Source organism: Emys orbicularis, chromosome 13 (genome assembly GCF_028017835.1).
Source record: "Emys orbicularis isolate rEmyOrb1 chromosome 13, rEmyOrb1.hap1, whole genome shotgun sequence".
Taxonomy (NCBI): Eukaryota; Metazoa; Chordata; order Testudines; family Emydidae; genus Emys; species Emys orbicularis.
This window is the reverse complement of record NC_088695.1, coordinates 1,985,398-1,997,112: the sequence shown is the minus strand read 5'-3', so window position 1 is coordinate 1,997,112 and position 11,715 is coordinate 1,985,398. Positions and strand designations below refer to the sequence as shown.

General features: G+C 59.8%; 2 protein-coding genes across 2 annotated transcripts; one reads left to right on the top strand and one right to left on the bottom strand.

Moving 5' to 3' along the window:
- Positions 1 to 342: 342 nt before the first annotated feature.
- Positions 343 to 3,318, top strand: LY6G6F (lymphocyte antigen 6 family member G6F). The gene is made up of 7 exons (XM_065416205.1): positions 343 to 417; positions 622 to 921; positions 1,254 to 1,529; positions 1,759 to 1,900; positions 2,197 to 2,234; positions 2,439 to 2,503; positions 3,032 to 3,318. Exons 1-7 carry the CDS (start codon positions 363 to 365, stop codon positions 3,179 to 3,181), a joined length of 1,026 nt encoding a protein of 341 aa, XP_065272277.1. The 5' UTR covers positions 343 to 362; the 3' UTR covers positions 3,182 to 3,318.
- A 4,855-nt stretch (positions 3,319 to 8,173) lies between these two features.
- LOC135888125 (sperm acrosome membrane-associated protein 4-like) lies at positions 8,174 to 10,671 on the bottom strand. The gene is made up of 3 exons (XM_065415932.1): positions 10,620 to 10,671; positions 8,541 to 8,654; positions 8,174 to 8,400 (listed from the first exon to the last, which is right to left on the bottom strand). The coding sequence occupies exons 1-3, from the start codon at positions 10,669 to 10,671 to the stop codon at positions 8,192 to 8,194; spliced, it is 375 nt and encodes a 124-aa protein (XP_065272004.1). The 3' UTR covers positions 8,174 to 8,191.
- Between the last annotated feature and the right edge of the window lie 1,044 nt (positions 10,672 to 11,715).

Here is an 11,715-nt window from a genome sequence, read left to right as displayed (position 1 = left end):
GTGGTACCATATTGAAGTCACACCAATTTTCTAGCTCCAAAGAGGGTTCACGGTGGACGTTTTGCCATGCTGATGTGCGACTGTCTCTAGGGTGGGGCGGCTGTTTATACAGGGATTCTCTCCCCCGGCGCTGAGATGCAGCCACCTCTGGGGTGGATCACACTACTCCCCTTTCCCTCTCTCTCACGCCCCCTTCCCACTCCTACGCTGCTGCTGTGCGTCCCTGATAAGCCGGCCACCAAACCCCCAAGTCACTCCGGAGACAGCTACGTCTGGCTCTATTTCGGTCTCTTCCTCCTTGGGTCTTGGAGATAGAGCCCCAAGGTGGTGCCCCACAGAAGGACCCCGGCATTCGGGGCATCATGACCCCCATCTGGATCTTACTCCTTCTCCAGCTGCGACTCACCAGAGAGGAAGGTAAAAACCTGCTTTTTATTGGCCACCCCAGACTGCATCTCAGGGCCGGGAGAGGGGTCCCTGTATAAACAGCCGCCCCATCCCAGAGGTGGCTGCATCACAGGGCCGGGTGAGGGGTCCCTGTATAAACAGCCGCCCCACCCCAGAGTCGGCTGCATCTCAGTGACAGGAAATCTAACCCCTGTGAATTCCCCTCTCCCGCAGATGCCTACGTCCAGAAGGGGCAGGACCGGGAGCTCCCTTGCGGCCTGGTCGAGTCTCTCCCGGGCGCGGAAGAGGTGACGTGGTCCTACAATGCTGGTGTTCCTGGGTCCTCGTCGGTGCCGTTATTCCGGGGCGCGGCGGGTCAGGCCCTGAAGAAGGAGGCGGAGGCCAGGGAGCGGCTCTCCGTGTTCCGCAACCACTCCCTGTACCTGCGGGGGGCCGAGGACGGGGACACGGGGACCTACTGGTGTTCGGTGCAGGGAGCCACCCGCAACACCTACCACCTGAATGTTGTCACAGGTGGGTCGCGGCTGGCGCCCCCTAGAGGGGATAGGCCCTGTGCCCCATTCCCACCCCCTGAGCCAGCCAGTCCCCGTCCTGGGGCCGGATGGGAGCCGGCATCCCCTAGAGGGGACAGGCCCCTGCCCCATTCCCACCCCCCTGAGCCAGCCAGTCCCCGTCCTGGGGCCGGATGGGAGCCGGCGCCCCCCAGAGGGGACAGGCCCCTGCCCCATTCCCACCCCCCTGAGCCAGCCAGTCCCCATCCTGAGGCCGGATGGGAGCCGGCGACCTCCAGAGGGGACAGGCCCCGTGCCCCATTCTCCACCCCATTGCCTAACTGTCCCCTGCAGGGACCCAGATGGCGCTGACGACCGGCCACACCGACATGACCTGCCACCAGTTCTCCTGCACGATCTTGGACCGGCAGGCGCTGCCGGCGGTGACATGGCGGGTCGACGGGCAGCGGGCGCAGGACACCGACGGGCAGGGCCAGCACCTCGTCTTCTCGGGCTCGCGGGCGGCGCTGCTCCAGGCCTGCTGGAACAGGAGCGACCAGCGGGCCAGGAAGAAGAAAAGACGGGTCAAGTGTGAGGTGAACGGCCTGCAGGTCACCTTCAACCTCGCCGGTAGGGACGGGGCCAGGACACTGGGGTTCTCTGGGTAGGGAGTGGGGGAGAGGGGGTCTAGTGGTTAGAGTGGGAGAGGGGGGGTCTGGGATCCAGGACTCCTGGGTTCTGTCCCCTGCTCTGGGAGAGGAGTGGGGTCTCGTGGTTAGAGCAGGGGGGGCTGGGAGCCAGGACTCCGGGGTTCTGTTCCTCACTCACCCCTTGTGTTTTCCCCGGGCGATGGGAGCAGGGAAGGACCCCCCTGCCCCCAACGTGGGGGGACCCGCCTGTAGCTCCGCCTGGATCCCCCTGGCCGTGTGCGCAGCGCTGGAGTTCCTGCTCCTCCTTGCCTTGGGGGCGGCGCTGTGGAGGCGGGGGCAGCCGGACCGGAGGTAAGTACTGGAGGGGAGAGGGGGTGGGGTCTGGTGGGTTAGAGCAGGGGGGCTGGGAGCCAGGACACCTGGGTTCTCTCCCCGGCTCTGGGAGGGGAGCGGGGGCTAATGGTTAGAGCAGGGGGGCTGGGAGCCAGGACTCCTGAGTTCTCGCCCCGGCTCTGGGAGGGGAGTGGGGTCCAGTGATTAGAGTGGGGGGGGGGGAGGGGGGGCTGGGCACCAGGACTCCTGGGTCCCATCCCTGAAGCTCAGTAGGGAGGCCCCCGCTCACTCGTCCCCCAATTCCCTCTCTGCAGGTCACACCTCGCCGACCTTCCCGCGCACACCCAGCCAGGTAGGTGCCCCGCTGCGGATCTGTGGGGCCGCTGGGGCTAGGGGCAGCAGCCAGCCTTCGCCCCTACCCCATTGTGGGGTAGGGGGCAGGGCTGTGTCTGCCTTCATTCAAGGGCCTGGGGGGGGGGGGAAGGGATTTCTCTCCCCCCATCCCAAGGAGCTCCCATCAATTCTCATGCGGTTTCTCTCCTGTCTCTTATTCCAGACCCTCCCGGACCCAAATCCCAGGCGCAGCTGTATGAGAACGTGGGGCTGAGCTGGGACACGCAGGTGGGGAGCCGGCTTCCCCGGGGGGGACAGGTCCCGTGCCCCATTCCCTGCCTCCCATAGCCAGCCAGTCCCTGCCCAGGGGACGGATGGGAGCCGGTGCCCCCTAGAGGGGACAGGTCCCTGCCCCATTCCCCACCCCCCTGAGCCAGCCAGTCCCTGCCCTGGGGCCGGATGGGAGCCGGCGCCCCCTAGAGGGGACAAGCCCCTGCCCCATTCCCCACCCCCCTGAGCCAGCCAGTCTCTGGCCTGGGGCAGGATGGGAGCCGGCGCCCACTAGAGGGGACAGACCCCTGCCCTATTCCCTGTCCCCCTGAGCCAGCCAGTCCCTGCCCTGGGGCCAGATCGGAGCCAGCGCCCCCTAGAGGGGACAGGCCCCTGCCCCACTCCCTGCCCCCCTGAGCCAGCCAGTCCCTGCCCTGGGGCCGGGTGGGAGCCGGCGCCTCCTAGAGGGACCAGGCCCCGTGCCCCATTCCCCGCCCCCTGAGCCAGCCCCGTTTCAGGGGTGACTGTGGGCTCCTGTCATCCCAGCAGGGGGCACCGATCTTGCCCAGCCATGATGGCCCCATCAGCCCCTGTGGAGCGACCCCCGCCCCTCAAGCTCTGTGTCGGGGTCCGGGCGGAGCCGAGCCGCGTGTCAACACCCAGCGCCCCCCGCAGGGCGGGTCGGAGGCTCCCTGAGGCCACCAGGGGCTTTCCAAGGGGAAGAGCTGGAAGAGGAACCCAGGCGTCCGGCCCTCCGCCTTCCCCACCCCATGGGGGCTGGGGTGACAGATGGGGACTGGGCGGTTGTGGGGGGGTTTGGAGCGGAGAATAAAGGAGAACGGAGCAGAGTTTGTGACGGGAGTGTGGGGCTGAGAGAGAGAACACACAACCACACACATCCAACCACAACCGCACAAACAGAACCAGACGCGATCACAAATGCACGCACACAACCACATGCACGCACACTCCCTACCAAAACCACACGCACACAGCCACCCAACCACAACCGCACGCACAGACTCAGACACAATCTCACACACACACACGCACAGCCATGCACACACACACGCCGACAACCAGACACAATAACACAATCACAATCACAGACACACACAGACCCAGACTCAGGCACAATCACACAGATCCACACACACACAACCGCGCATGCACATACACACAGAACAAGAGTCAGACACAATCACACACATACACAACCATGCACACACAGACAGAAAACCAGACACAATAACAATCACACACACGCACACAACAACATAATCCCCACAGACACACACGTACAGGAACAGACACAGACACAATAACATAGTCGCACACACAGAAAACCAGACACACACACACACACAAAACCCATAACACAATCACACCCACAGAGAACCCCCCACAATCACACAAACACACACACACATAACCCCCCCCCCACAATAACACAAACACACACACAGAGGACATAAGAACATAAGAACAGCCAGACTGGGTCAGACTAATGGTCCATCCAGCCCAGTATCCTGTCTACCAACAGTGGCCAATGCCAGGTGCCCCTGAGGGAATGAACAGAGCAGGGAATCATCAAGTGATCCATCCCCTGTCGCCCATTCCCAGCTTCTTGCAAACAGAGGCTAGGGCCACCATCCCTGCCCAGCCTGGCTAATAGCCATTGATGGACCTATCCTCCAGGAATTGATCTAGCTCCCTTTTGAACCCCGTTATACTCTTGGCCTTCACAACATCCTCTGGCAAGGAGTTCCACAGGTTAACAGTGTGTTGTGAGAAAAAATACTTTCTTGTGTTTGTTTTAAACCTGCTGCCTAGTCATTTCATTTGGTGGCCCCTAGTTCTTGTGTTAGGAGAAGGAGTAAATAACACTTCCTTATTCACTTTCTCCACACCAGGCACGATTTTATAGACCTCTAGCATATCCCCCCTTAGTCGCCTCTTTTCCAAGCTGAAAAGTTCCCGTCTTATTAATCTCTCCGCACACGGCAGCCGTTCCACACCCCTCAGCAGTTTTGTTGCCCTTTTCTGAACCTTTTCCAATTCCAATCGATCTTTGTTGAGCTGGGGCGACCACATCTGCACGCAGTGTTCAAGGTGTGGGCGTCCCGTGGGTTTACATAGAGGCAACATGATATTTTCTGTCTTTTATTCTCTCTCCCTTTCTTGATGATTCCCAACATGCTGTTCGCTTCTTTGACCCCGCTGCGCTTTGAGTGGATGATTTCAGAGAACTCTCCACAGTGACTCCAGGATCTTTCTTGAGTGGGAACAGCTCATTTAGACCCCGTCATTGTATATGTCTAGTTGGGATTGTGTTTCCCAATGTGCATTTCTTTGCAATTATCAACATTAAATTTCATCTGCCATTTGGTTGCCCAGTCACCCAGTTTTGTGAGATCCTTTTGTAGCTCTTCGCAGTCTGCCTGGGACTTCACTATCTTGAGTGGTTTTGTATCGTCTGCAAATTTTGGCCTCTTTGTTTACCCCTTTTTCCAGATCGTTTATGAATATGTTAAATAGGACTGGGCCCAGTACAGATCCCTGGGGGACAGAACTGCCACAATCACAAATCACACACACTGACAGAGAACCCCCCATAACACAATCACACACCACACACACTGACAGAGAACCCCCCCAATAACACAGTCACACACCACACACACTGACAGAGAACCCCCCCAATAACACAATCACATACCACACACACTGACAGAGAAACCCCCCAGTAACACCATCACACACCACACACACTGACAGAGAAGCCCCCAATAACACAATCACACACACACACACAATAAAACAGACATACAGAAAAGTAGCTACACCGAGAGCAAGACAGAAACACACAACACAATCACACAGACACAAAGTTACACACAACAACATAGTCACACACACAGAGAATCACACACACACACACACAGAAATGCACATATACACAATAAAACAACCCCCCCACACCTATAACTATGCAGCAAAACCAACACAGAAACCCAGCTACACACAACACAATTACACACACACTTACACCACTACACCCAATGACACCCACACAAAACCCCAGCCCCACCTGTGACAGACGTGGCCATACAACACAGCCGCACCGTGCCCTGCTCCGCACGCACACCCTGTGCACCCCCCCACACACACACACCTGCACTGTGCCCTGCCCCCCACGCGCCCCCAGGGGGCTGCGGGTCGGGAACAAAGTCACAACCGCTGGCGATCGGAGCCGAGACAGGATTCATTATGGACGCGTTTCAGGAGAACAAATACACACCACACACAACACAACCGCACCGTGTCCTGGTCCACAATTTCACAGCACACACAGCACAAATTCACCGGTACACAGGCACACTGCGTCACTGCGCCCGGCTCCACAATCTCACCCCCCAGCACCCAGCCCAACCTGCCGCCGAGCTCCCAGCCTGTCTGCTCACGCCCGGCTCCGGGCGCTAACTCCGTGTGCAGCATGGGGAATTTCTGATCACCCGGACACACGCCCAGTGCGAACACCACAACAACAGAGCTCTGAGTCATGGCCCCAGCCACAGGCCTTGTGTGTCCCAGCTCCAACCCACAGGGCATTTCAGAGAGCTGGCAATGGGGGGAGCCCAAGGCTGGGCTAGCAGGGGCTGCGGGTCGGGAGTGAGGGGCACCGGCAGGGCTGGGAATGGGGGGAGCCCAGGGCTGGGCTAGCAGGGGCTGCGGGTCGGGAGTGAGGGGCACCGGCAGAGCTGGGGGGGACAGGCCTGGGCTGGCAGGGGCTGCGGGTCGGGAGTGAGGGGCACCGGCAGAGCTGGAGGGGCAGGGCTGGGCTAGCAGGGGCTGCGGGTCGGGAGTGAGGGGCACCGGCAGGGCTGGGAATGGGGGGAGCCCAGGGCTGGGCTAGCAGGGGCTGCGGGTCGGGAGTGAGGGGCACTGGCAGAACTGGGGGGGGGGGGCAGGACCAGGGTAGCAGGGGCTGCAGGTCGGGAGTGAGGGGCACCGGCAGAGCTGGGGGGGCAGGGCTGGGCTGGCAGAGGGCTGCGGGTCGGGAGTGAGGGGCACCGGCAGAGCTGGGGGAGGCAGGGCTGGGCTAGCAGGGGCTGCGGGTCGGGAGTGAGGGGCACCAGCAGAGCTGGGGGGCAGGGCTGGGCTAGCAGAGGCTGCGGGTCGGGAGTGAGGGGCACTGGCAGAGCTGTGAGGGGACAGGACCGGGTTAGCAGGGGCTGTGGGTTGGGAGTGAGGGGCACCGGCAGGGCTGGGGGGGGGGGAGGGCTGGGCTGGCAGGGGCTGCGGGTCGGGAGTGAGGGGCACCGGCAGAACTGGGGGGGGGGCAGGACCAGGGTAGCAGGGGCTGCGGGTCGGGAGTGAGGGGCACCAGCAGAGCTGTGGGGGGACAGGACCGGGGTAGCAGGGGCTGCGGGTCGGGAGTGAGGGGCACTGGCAGAACTGGGGGGGGGGGGCAGGACCAGGGTAGCAGGGGCTGCAGGTCGGGAGTGAGGGGCACCAGCAGAGCTGTGGGGGGACAGGACCAGGGTAGCAGGGGCTGCGGGTCGGGAGTGAGGGGCACCAGCAGAGCTGTGGGGGGACAGGACCGGGGTAGCAGGGGCTGCGTGTCGGGAGGGAGGGAGGAAGAAAGTCACAACTGCTGGGCGATCGGAGCCAAGACAAGATTTATTCTGGACGCGTTTCAGGAGAACATGAGCAGAGGAAGCCGAGGCGCTGATCCTGCCCGTGCCAGCAGGGGGCAGCATCAAGCTGCTGTGCCATTGTGTGGGGGCAATACAACGCTCCCGGCCCCCTCTAGCCCCTGCCCAACCTCTGTCGGCATTGGGATGAAGAGCAGAGTCCTCCCCGCAGCACCCTCCGGGTGATCATTGCCCCGACACCAGCCCTGCAGTCAGGCAAAGACGTGGGGCCAGGTGTGGGCAAGGCTGGCGAGCAGAAGTGCTGCCCCCAGGTGCGGGCGGGGCCGGTGCGGAAGGCAGTGAACATCTGGCGCCAGATGTCTGTAGTGCCAGTGAGCATGAGGGGGGGAAGGCAGAGGGAGGAATACAGAGGCCTGAACAGCTGGAGCCAGGGCGTCTGACCCCAGCTGCAGCCCCCGCGGATCCCACCGCTGCCACCAATGGGGCATTGGCAGCTGCAGCGAGGGGGCTCAAGGCAGGGGACGGTGCCGCAGCGCCCCGTTCTTAAAGGTACATTTGTCCACAGGCCGCGGCTCCCTCATTGACAGTCCCGTGTCATCGGGAGCCGGCAGGGACAGGTGGGAAATTCAGCTGCTCACCTTGGATTTTTTTTTGCGGGGGGTCGGAGTTACATAAAAATGGCAGTGTGCCAGCTGGGGCGGGTTTGGAGGCTGGAGACTGCAGCAATGGGTAGCTTATCAGACCGAGAGTGAGACTTGACAAAAAGAAACAGAATGAACGAGTGAAAAAGTTCAGGGGGCCACCACGAAAGAATGGGGGATACATTTTCCTTCTCCGGACAGACCCCGAGGGTCTTTCCCCTTCGTCCCCAGGTTATAATGATTTAAGAAGACCAAGAAAAGGCCAAAGATCGGGTCTCACCTCTGGCTAACAAGTGCCCCTTTAAGAAGAAAAGGGGCGGGGCTATTTAAAGGCAAGGTCAGGATGGATTTTTTTTGCCCCCCAACAGAAATTATTTCCTCTTCCCTCCCGGCTTCTGGAGCAGGGATTAGAGGCCCTGGGCGAGCCAGGCCCCCAGCATGGCCAGCCCTGCGGCCAGGGAGAGCTGGGCCCCGGCGCCCGCGGCCGAGTTGCAGAATTCGCCCTCGCAGCACTCGTAGGAGGTGCTGTAGGTGATGCTTGCCCAGGTCGAGGTGTCATTGGTGTTGCATTTCACCTTGTCAACGCAGTTCTTCTTCATCATCAGCCTGTGGCCGGCTGGGGGGAGAGAGCAAGAAAGAGGGAATGAGACAGAGAGAAATGCAGAGGGCCGGAGAACGAGGGGACACGAGAGAAACGGAAGAGGAGAGAGGACGAGGAACTGGAAGAGGGAGCTGGTGAGGAGGAAGGGGTGTTACCTGCACGGCCCCGGATGATAGCGCAGAGCTGGTCGTCCTTGCAGGTGACGGTGGTGGTGTGGCAGGGGATGCCAAATACGGTGAAGTCGCATTTCAGGCACTGCAGGGCCGCTCCTGGGAACAGAGAGAGAAAGGATGAGACCAAGTCTATCTCCTTTTGGGGCTATCGGGGAGGGCGCAATGATCAGATTTACTAGCATTGGTGGCAGTGGTGGGATAGATAATGACAGTTTTATATTTAGCCCTGCCCCTTTAAAAACAGCTCAATTCTGGAATTCACACGCATCCTGACATGAGTACTCCAATTATTTTCACCCAACACACAGGAGTTACACAAAAACACTGAGATGCACAACAACACAGTTGTATAGACACAGACAACACCCAAGCACAATGCTGCACACCACACAAACACAGGGCTAGCCTTACAAAGCGAGGTGTGTGTGCACACACACCCCATTGGAAGCGACACAGGTTCACACAACAGCCATCCGAAACATGACACAAACACACAAAATACACAGCTGTAAACCAACCACAGACACCCGCAAAAACACGCCAAGAAGGACACACCCACATAACACAAACATGGTCCCACAAAACCCCACCAGCACAAACAAAACACAAAGGCACACAAATACAAATGAGGCACAAACACAGGCACGCCAAACACGACACATACACAAACCCATGGGGACGTGCCACAAAGAACCAGTGCAGCACACACAACACAAAGCCAGGCACACACACAACACAACAGCACACAAAACACACCCGTGAAAAGCTGGGTGTGTTTTGGCAAGCGAGATTTCAAACCACGGGAAAAACAACCCAGCCTGGAAAATTGGACTCAAGGCCAAACCAAATCCAAATGCCTTTCCCGTGTGTCAGGTGGGTGTGTGTCCCCGCTGGTGTGTGTCCGCTGCACAGAAATTCCCTTGCTCGCTGGGCTCTGGGTCCCCCCAGCTCCGGCCAGCGCCCTGCCTGAGCCCGGGCTGAGGGCAAGAGATCTCCCAGCTGCCCCCTTGGACGGGAAATGGCAGGGGTGGGCGACCCGAGCAGAGCTTGGTGTGTGCCCTGGACTGGTGAGGAAGCAGGAAAACAGCCCCCCCCCCCCCCCCTGCCCTATTTCCAAACTGTAGGTTGAAGAAAGGGAATTGCCTGCTGGAAAAGAACCCAGGAGTCCTGGCTTCCCTGCCTGGTCTAACCACTACACCCCAACCCACTGCTAGAGCCAGGGAGAGAACCCAGGAGTCCAGGCTCCCAGCCCCCCTGCTCTAATCACTAGACCCCACGCCCATCCCAGAGCCAGGGAAAGAACCCCGGAGTCCTGGCTTCCAGCCCCGCTGCTCTAACCACTAGATCCCACTCTGCTCCCAGAGCCAGGGAGAGAACCCAGGAGTCCTGGCTCCCAGCCTGCCCCCCCATCCTACTAAACTCCCTCTCCTGGGAGTGCAACATCCGGGCGGGTGGAACAATTTTTAAAGGCAGGTTTAATCAGGGTTGCGGGTGAGTCTGTTGGACGGGGCACGACCTGGGGGGAAAATTAGCGGGCAATAGAAAATAGGGTGCAGTTTCCCACAGAAAATGCAAGTGTGTGTGTGTGTGTGGGGGGAGGGTTCTGCCTACATCAAGCCATGAGTTTGGGGGACCATCTGCTGACGAGGGGGGCTGGGAAGTGGGCAGACTTGGGGGCTAGCAGGAAAGTCGTGGGGATGGGCTACTCCCAGCTCCAGATTGGTGGCAGCGGTGGGGTGAATCTTCGCCAGTTTGCAGCCAGAGAGCGGAGGTGTAATCCCTAAAACCCGTGAGCCCCTCTGAGCCCCATGGCTTGGGGGGGCACTTAGGGGGTTGTACCGCGGGCTCAAAGGGGGGGAGGGCCCCCCCACTTCCGAACTGCACTGTTCAGAGCCACTTTCCTGCCACATCCCCCCCCCCCCCAGTTTGGTTTGTTGAGTGGCAAAATTCTCCCCCAGGGCTCGGAAGGGAACCTGGCAAAGACGGAGGGAAGGGGGAGATTTTCCTAGGGGAGGAGAGGGAGTTAGGGGGGGATTTGTGTGGGGCAGGGCTGGGGCTTACCGATCCCGACAAAGCTCAGCGCGGCCAGGCACAGAAGGAAGACTTTGCCCATGGTCGTCGAGGGGTGGAAGATCAGACAGTCCTTGAGCTGGGCGGTTGGAGGAGAGTCAGTCTGGTTGTGATCTGTGCCGTTATATATATACATTGGCACAAACACACACACACACGGGGTGGGTGTGGCAGGGGCCTGGTGCCAGGGACAGCTGCAAAGGGGGGCAGGACACATGATCGCCAAGGGGTATAAAAATAGGCAACAGGTTAGTGACTCAGAGAGAGATGGGAATGCAAGGAGACTAGGTGTAAACACACACAAACACAACACAGCTACACACACACCAGCCAGCCACACCCCTCCAGTTACACACACACACACCCCGTCTACATGCCAACTAAACCCACCAGCTACACAGATACACCCCAGCTACACACACACACACACACACACACACACACACCCTAGCTACACACACACACCCCAGCTACAGCCCAGCTACACACACACAAACACCCTAGCTACACACAGAAACATACACCCCAGCCACACCCACCCACCTACACAGATACACCCCAGCTACACACACTCCAGCTACACACAAACACCCTAGCTACACACAGACACATACATCCCCAGCCACACCCACCCACCCAGCTACACACACCCACCCACCCACCCACACACACACACACACACACACACAGAGCTAGATACCCCCCCAGCTACACATACACACACCTCTCAGCTACACCCCAGCTATGCACACACACATACACCCCCAGCCACTCACACACATGCCCCAGCTACAACCCAGCTACACACACACACGCACACACAGAGTAACAGGTACAAAGACACAAACAGGGATAAATAGGTAAACAAATAGAGAAACACACCCACACTGACAACAGACACAACAACAGAGACCCAGGAGGGGAGGTCTAGTGGTTGGGGGGGGGAGACTGGGAGCCAGGACTCCTGGGTTCTCTCCCCGGCTCTGGGAGGGGTCTGGGGGCTAGTGGCTGAAGCACGGGGGAGGAGGTGGGCAGTGGGCGAGGCGAAGCCGTGATGTCACACGTGGGAGGAGCCGGACCCCCCGTG

What these genes read in the sequence shown, in the direction of transcription:
- LY6G6F (XM_065416205.1), top strand. Translation starts at nt 363, where the DNA reads ATGACCCCCATCTGGATCTTACTCCTTCTCCAGCTGCGACTCACCAGA. An exon ending in GCGACTCACCAGAGAGGAAG is followed by an intron (nt 418 to 621) that starts GTAAAAACCTGC and finishes CCTCTCCCGCAG; the next exon opens with ATGCCTACGTCCAGAAGGGG. An exon ending in CCACCTGAATGTTGTCACAG is followed by an intron (nt 922 to 1,253) that starts GTGGGTCGCGGC and finishes TGTCCCCTGCAG; the next exon opens with GGACCCAGATGGCGCTGACG.
- LOC135888125 (XM_065415932.1), bottom strand. Translation starts at nt 10,671, where the DNA reads ATGGGCAAAGTCTTCCTTCTGTGCCTGGCCGCGCTGAGCTTTGTCGGG. An exon ending in GCTGAGCTTTGTCGGGATCG is followed by an intron (nt 8,655 to 10,619) that starts GTAAGCCCCAGC and finishes CTCTGTTCCCAG; the next exon opens with GAGCGGCCCTGCAGTGCCTG. An exon ending in TATCATCCGGGGCCGTGCAG is followed by an intron (nt 8,401 to 8,540) that starts GTAACACCCCTT and finishes CTCTCCCCCCAG; the next exon opens with CCGGCCACAGGCTGATGATG.